This window comes from Tachysurus vachellii, chromosome 1 (genome assembly GCF_030014155.1).
Source record: "Tachysurus vachellii isolate PV-2020 chromosome 1, HZAU_Pvac_v1, whole genome shotgun sequence".
Classification (NCBI taxonomy): domain Eukaryota; kingdom Metazoa; phylum Chordata; class Actinopteri; order Siluriformes; family Bagridae; genus Tachysurus; species Tachysurus vachellii.
Window position 1 is genome coordinate 24,412,517 of NC_083460.1, and position 7,277 is coordinate 24,419,793.

At 40.8% G+C, this 7,277-nt stretch overlaps 1 protein-coding gene across 2 annotated transcripts in view; it reads left to right on the forward strand.

The window, feature by feature from the left end:
- LOC132851825 (ephrin-A2-like) overlaps positions 1-6,936 on the forward strand; it is a 125,053-nt gene extending 118,117 nt beyond the window's left edge. For both annotated transcript variants that reach the window (XM_060878864.1, XM_060878856.1), the window contains exons 3-4: positions 770-835; positions 5,230-6,936. In XM_060878864.1, the coding sequence (XP_060734847.1) occupies positions 770-835; positions 5,230-5,351 (188 nt within the window). In that variant the 3' untranslated portion in view covers positions 5,352-6,936. The remainder of the gene's footprint in view (positions 1-769; positions 836-5,229) is intronic.
- Positions 6,937-7,277: the final 341 nt, after the last annotated feature.

Below are 7,277 nucleotides of genomic sequence, written 5' to 3' on the forward strand. Positions count from 1 at the left end.
TTATTCTCTTTTCATTCCATCTTCTTTCCCTTTATGACCCAGACAGCTGAGAAGCATCTCACTACTGCGTACGGTCGTGTAAATAAAATTTGAATTTGTTTTCAATTTGATCAACATCCATGAGCAGTGACAGGCTTTGATGTCATTGTCCTATGGGTGTAAACGTAGGTGAATTTTTCACCAATTGCGTGTCAATTTACATGGAGCACCTGTCGCAGAGAAATAGAGCCAGAGCAGTCGTTTAGCGTGAAAGCCATAAGAACAGCAGGAACAGGGGAATTTTTATGGAATAAAAGCTGTAATGGCAGCCGTGTGTAGTCTTTTATTTTGTATTCTTAAAAAAAAAAAGTTCTTGGTAGAAACACATTGAGGGAGTAAAAAGGTCCTTAGTATTATTGGAGGTGCATGGTGCGCAAGCATGTTTCACAAAGCCATATGGTGCACGTGTGTGAGATATAAAATGTGTGCGTATGCACATGGGTCACCAGACGAGCCGTGGCGATTTGTTCTTTACACTCGAGTCACAAAGTTCTGATGGTTAGCCTGATGAACTGGAATAGCTCAAGGCCAGAAACATCTGAGGGCCGCGTATGCTTGGTGAAGATTTCAGCCTTGTTGTTTAGACTTGTGTAATCAGTGTCATCGACTAAGTATTAATGGCTTTGCCTTTTTAGTATACTTTCATTTGGGGATTTTTCATTCTGTCTAGCCTTTTTTGTTTACGTTGCTTTCAGCTGTAATCTGTATCTGTCTCTCTGTTTCTCCACAGCGTCGCCACATCCAAACCTTGCTGGAAAGCCGTGCTTGAAGCTCAGAGTGTACGTCAAGCCTACAAGTGAGTATATCCATGAATCTACGAGGCTTTAATGCCCTGTCATGTTTTTTTTTCTGTCCATCAGTGTTATTTATGCTGCAAGCCTGATGATGTGAAACACAAGTTCCCGGATTCCTGCACCTCCATCCAAATCATCCCCTGTCCCGTCCGATTTATAAGCTTGCTCCTTGATGCCTGGCCATTTATATGAAGAATCTCCAACCACGCTTTATGGTCTGATCTCTCGGGAGCACGGTCGTAACTCCACAAATAAAATAAGGCTCCTCAGGGCAGATTCCGTAGCAAGCTATTCATCTGACAAGGGCCAGATAACAATCAGAAAGCCCTGACCCTTCCACTAATCATTCCACGGTGCAGCAACCAGGGGCTTTTCCAACCTTTCTTTTATATACAGAATGTTCCAGAAGGTGCTCTGTTAGTTTAACCCTGGCTGAACACACTACCTAGTGACCCACACCTCACAACCCAAATGTTATCAGACTCTATGTAGAAGCTAAATATTTATATTTACAAATCATATACAGATTCATTGAAGGTCTTCAATGGAGAGGACATTTTTGAGCAGTGACACAGAATTGTATTATTCTGTAAGCTCAATCTGTTTAGTTTCATAAGCTTCTCTCTGACTGTTTCTTATCAAGCCGTCTCCTTCAATAACTAATAAACGTTACAGCGAGTCTGTACTGAAAGGACTTTTGAGCTTATTAAAACGCATTATGATGAATAAATGCTTTTGTACGTTATGTACGTTATCTAATATAAAAGATATTCCACTTTTAAACACTGAAGTTGTCCTTAAGATATTTTACCTGCAATATTCCTTTAATGCTATAAACTACCAGCCCGGTTACTTTTTCAGTTTTACTCTAACACTGTAAACATTCAGTCCCCAGTTACTCTTTCACTTTCACTGCACTGTACTGAACTCACTGCATGTAATAATGTTATTAATATTTAATGCCCCACTATTCGTTTTCCGCTGATCTGTAAACTTTCTGATGGTTTGTATAGTCAAATCTTGAAGCATGTCTACAACATTTATAGCTAAGAGGAACTGCTGCTGTGTTTGTCTAAAACTTCTGAATCAGAATTTACAACCTATGACTAGGGAAAGAGGAAAAAAAAAAGAAAACTGAGGAAAAAGAAAAATCATACCCCAAGGACGGTCTCATCAACCCTAACAAACGAGCCTGACATGTATTTTAAAGGTGGGGTGCACGATGTTTGAAAGCCAATGTTGACATTTGAAATCATCAAAACAAAAACACCCCTAACCCAAATGGGTGTCACCCCTGGTTTGTTAGCTCCGCCCACACATAAATACGTAACCCAGGCAAATATTATGGCAGAACCTGCTGGGGCAGCTGGTCGAGGATATTTTTATCAATAAATGAACTCAATGAGTAATACTATGGTAAATACAAATGTGTTTTTGTAGTACTGTGTGTTGTACCGTGAAAGGATTAGCTCCATTTCACGCAGAAGACGACGTTCAACACCTAGAACCCAAGGCAGAGGTAACGGCAGGTATCCGCCATGTCAATGTTTCAATTTAGCTTTCGGCTAATGTCAGACATGCGCATTGAACACTCTCTCCGCCCATATTGACAAGACACGCCCCTTTCTGCTAATTGGCTACCCGTTTGTTTTGTTAGACAGCCTGACAGTTTTCTGAAGCATTTTTCACACATCGTGCACCCCACCTTTAATACTTCTTAATATTGTATATTTAATCCAGTATACTGTATTTAGCTCTGCCCTCAAAATGCCGTGTCACATAACAAATGTTTACATCTAGTGCACAAAACATCGAATAATATCCAGTTCTAAAAGCAATCAAATAATTTCCAGTTCTAAAAGTTTACACACGTGTGATTCTTAATTCTGCTAAATGATCAATGGCAGTTTTTATGTTTTGTCCTAGTTCTTCACGAACCCTTTTGTTTGTCCTGAGCAGTTAAACCGCCCAAAGTTCTTCAGAAATATTTTTCACATCCTGCACATTTTTTGCTTTTTTTCCCCCCCAACATCTGCATATGTGACCTCTTTATATCAGCGGCTATATGACGCTGAGATCCATCTTTTCATCCTGAGGACATCCGAAGGACTTGTGAACTACTATTACATTCCTGCTGTTACTCCATTATTATGACACTATTACTACTATTTTATTACAAAGAGCTGCAACAGAAGATTCTGAATCTGTTTCCAAGAAGACAAAATTATTATTATCTATACTTTGGATCGGTGAGCCTACAAATATATTCTGATGATTTAATAAAACATTTTTGAGGTAGGAGTTGTAAATAGATCATGGATGTCGATTGGATAAGGTTGACTTTTTTTTTTTTGCTTTCATCCTGGATGATGATTGGCTGGCAGAAAGAAGCTTATAAAACTATGTTTTGATCAAACTAACACTACATGAAATTCAAATACCCCCCCTAGTAATGAAGGTGACTAATTTGCTACCAGAATTCCAGCTGGAACGTTGCTCTGAAGTCGTGACCTCTGAACATCAGCAGAGTGCTGAAAATGCAGACGTTAAGCCAGGTTTCAATAAACAGTGCAGCGTTGAGGTTTCTCAGACCTGCACAACATCAACGCTAAGAAACGGTTCACGAGTCACACGAGGGCTTAGCAGGGCAGCTTTGAAAGGAGCCAGAATGACAGCGGAGTTAGCACCAGTACTACAGGTATTTACACAAGGCCCAGAGGAATGCATTATACACCGCCGAGCGTTGAGACGAGTTGGTCAATATTTGCACTAGCTTTATTTTAAAAAGTCTCATTTCCTAGAGGTGTGCTTTTAGGGCACGTTATAAATTTAGACAAGAAGCCTTTCGGGGAGCAGCCCATTAGTCTAATGTAATTGTTAACAAACGGACTCGCTCTGAGATCATCAGTTCCAGCGAGGAGCCGAGACAATTACATGCAAATTGAAATGATCCTTTTCTCACACTGCCATTTATCTGTTTACGATAGCGCTCGCGGTCCCCACAGCCCGTCGAGTTAATGTACACTGCCCTTCAAAACAATTTCACTTCACAAGCATTTGGACTGTCTTTTAAAATGCGAGCGCAACCAGACAAGTGCTTTTCTTTTGTGAAACTTCAAGGTCCTTTTGAATCGATAAGCGGAAACGGCAAGCCGGATTTCATACCTTATTCAACGAGGTGTGTGGATTTTGCACTGTCTTGAATCGAATTTCCACACAGCCTATCATCCTGGCGAAAGCGCCAAATTCATATGTGCATATCGGCGATTGAGAGGAAACGTTAGAAATAAGGACGCCAGCGCTAAAGCGTTTTATTATACGACCCACCTGGCTTTTTTCGCCAGCTCAGCTCCCACCATTACCATAATTCCACGCAAGTCTGGTACGCTTCTGTTTATTTTCATGCTCTCTGCCAGGCCCGAGTCCTAATCTTGCCGCATAGACAGGGGTTAATCTCGCCCCCAGACCTCCACTTTAATTCAGATCCAGTTTGGGGAAAAGGGGGACTAAGGCAAAGGAGAAGAATGACGAATGTGTTCGAATCTGACACGTCGAACCTGTAAAAGCTTTCAAGAAACCTCAGGATGATTGAATACCCTGTGTACAAAGAGAACAAAAAGTCGCTTTGGTTAGTTTCTAATATAACTATTATTATTAGTGTTATTGGTGTGTGTAAGTGTATCGAGACACGATTAACTCATGCGAGAGAGCTTTAATAATCAGAAACTACATCATGTAGAATAATAATAATAGTAATAATAATAATAATAATAATAACAAAAGCCATCAGGTGTGAGCACTCATGATGTTTGCTGGGAAAATAATTGCCTTAAATTGCCGTTTTGTAATCTTAGTAGTCGTGTAATTTGTACTAAGTGGAATGTAAACAATCATTTTCATTAGCACAAATGAAAGGACCTTAAGGCATTTAGAAACAGTGAATAAAGTCACGTATACAGGCTTTACAGTGCAGTGAAGTTCCTAGGAATAAAAGCAATATGGTAATTATACACCTCATATCCGCAGAGCTCCATATGTTTTTAGTCTCGTGTTTAGTCGAGGTTCTTTCTTCTAGCATGTGTGTCACTAAAACACCAAAGCCTGGATCTGACAGCCATGTATGTGTTTCATGCTCTTTGATGCTATCTGCATAGCGAAAAAAAACGACAGCAAAATCGCTGCACTCGTCTTTCCCACTTAATCTAGGTCAGCCAAGACAAGAGCATTTTGTCAATAAAGTGTCACTTTCATTGAGGCTGGCTTTCAATCCTCAAGTGTTGTATTTTGAGGAGAAAAAAAAAGTACTTCCGAAAAGAAGATGTGCTAGAAACGTTTGACTCACATCCTCATCTCTTTTTCGCTTCTCTCATTTTTTTTTTCTTCCCCTCTCCTACAGATGACTCAGTGTACGAGTCGCCGGAGCCGTTTCTGACAGATGACAGCAACAGCGGTCACTTCCTGTCCCCGTGTCTCTTTCTGATGTTGCTCGCTCTCCTTGTGCTCTTCGGTTCCTCCTAGCACCGTGGCTCTTCACAGCGGAGCGCATACACACACAATACATATACACACACAAACACAAACACACACACACACACACACACACACACACACCTACAGACACACCTCCCAGTCCAGCATGCAGCTTCGCACTGCTGATTCTCCCTGAACAAAAAAAAGAAAAAATAATCACTCACCCCACCACTAAATATCCTCTTGTTGTCCGTTCAGTTCTTAACGCTGCATCTTCATCTGATGATTAAAGACTGCCATTGAGAAAAGACTCATTTAGGGGGAAAATTATATATGAATTATGAGAAAAGACTAATGGGAAGGGAAGGGAAGGGAAGGGAAGGTGTTGCTTATTCTGCCATGCACTAAGTGAAGATGGCTAAGTCTGCTTTATGATTGTGTTCAAAAGCATCTGTAACATCTGTGTGTTTGTCTCTACCGACATGCCCCAAGTAGAAACCACCCGTCGAACCACCATCGATCCTGCGGATGTAGTCACTGTACAGCATTACTGCGCAGCATTTAGAGAAAGAGTGCATTTTGCTGGGCATGTGTACCTTTCTCTGAGCAATCCCCAGAGCCTTTACTGAAAAAAGAAATAAAATATATGGAGAGAGCAATCTGAAGACAAATCCAGGAAGTAACTTCAGTGTACTTCAGTAAAGAAAGTGGATGGAGTAAAAAAAAAATAAAGCATTGCACACAGTTTCCAGAGAAACAGGATGTTTTCGTGTTGGTTATAAAGGACTTTTGTCAAAAAAAAAAAAAAAAAAAACTGTTTCTCTGGAAAGACTTTTTACTGCATCCGTGATACACTGGGTGACAATTTATTAGGAACACATGCACATTTTTTTATTAGACTTCTTTATTTTTTTTTTTTATTTTGCATCCAGTGGAAGAGGAGTAATGCATAATATCAAGAAGTCAACGTTCACAACAAACATCAGAATGAGGATTAACGATTCAGGGGGCGGGATCTAATGAGCTGCAGGCTAAGCTGCTGTTGATGTTGCTAATCAAGAAAAAGAGCATGTAAAGTTTTCCAGTCAGTCCATATTAGCCTTAGAACTGTAAGGAAGTTCATGTGTAAAGAGAGCTTATTTGAATGACCGTAGCCTTCCTGTCAGCTCAAACCTGCCTCTCAGTGTCTAACATACTCAAACAAAGACACATGGCACCAACAACCAGGTCATGTAAAGATGACATTTTGCCCATTCTGACATCAATAACCATGTTATGCCACATGATTGGCTGATTGGATATTTGTATAAATGAGTAGGTGTTCCTATTAAAGTGGCCGGTGAGTGTATCTATAACAAAACAAAAAAAGAGGAAGCGTTTTCTGTGAATTTGCCAAAGACATTAGTTGAATTTTTTTTTTTTTTTTTTAGACTTCGAGATCACAAGCAGCCACACGATCACTGGAGGGGAGTTGCATCAAAATACCATTTTTTATTGCAGTCTTTTTTGCCGTACAAAAAGAATGTTGTGTAGATTAGAAAATAATATTAACCAGTTACAAAATGCCTTTTTTTTATCACTGGTGCTCAGTCTGAAAGCAAATCTGTCACTAAAGCTACAGTGCCAAGTGATGTTGGGGGGGTTTGTGTGTGTGGGGCGGGGGTAGTAGGTGGGGTAGGGTGGGGCGGGACTGGGTGTTTATGCCGTGTTGGTGAAGTGTTAGTGTGTTTCAGGTCTTTAATCGTCTCAACCCGCTGTCTCTCTCTCTCTCACTCTCTCTCTCTTTGTCGCTCTCTCTCTCGGACGCTCTCTCTACCCATTTCTGAATGTGCCGCTTTTTTCTCCGTGCCGAGCCGCTCCACAGAAATCTCCTGTAACCGCACTAACCCAAACCCTGTACACACTCTCGCTCGTGCAACAGCCCAGAACAAGCTGGTCAACGTGAGAGCGCAGACCACGGGCCCGAAGGACTAA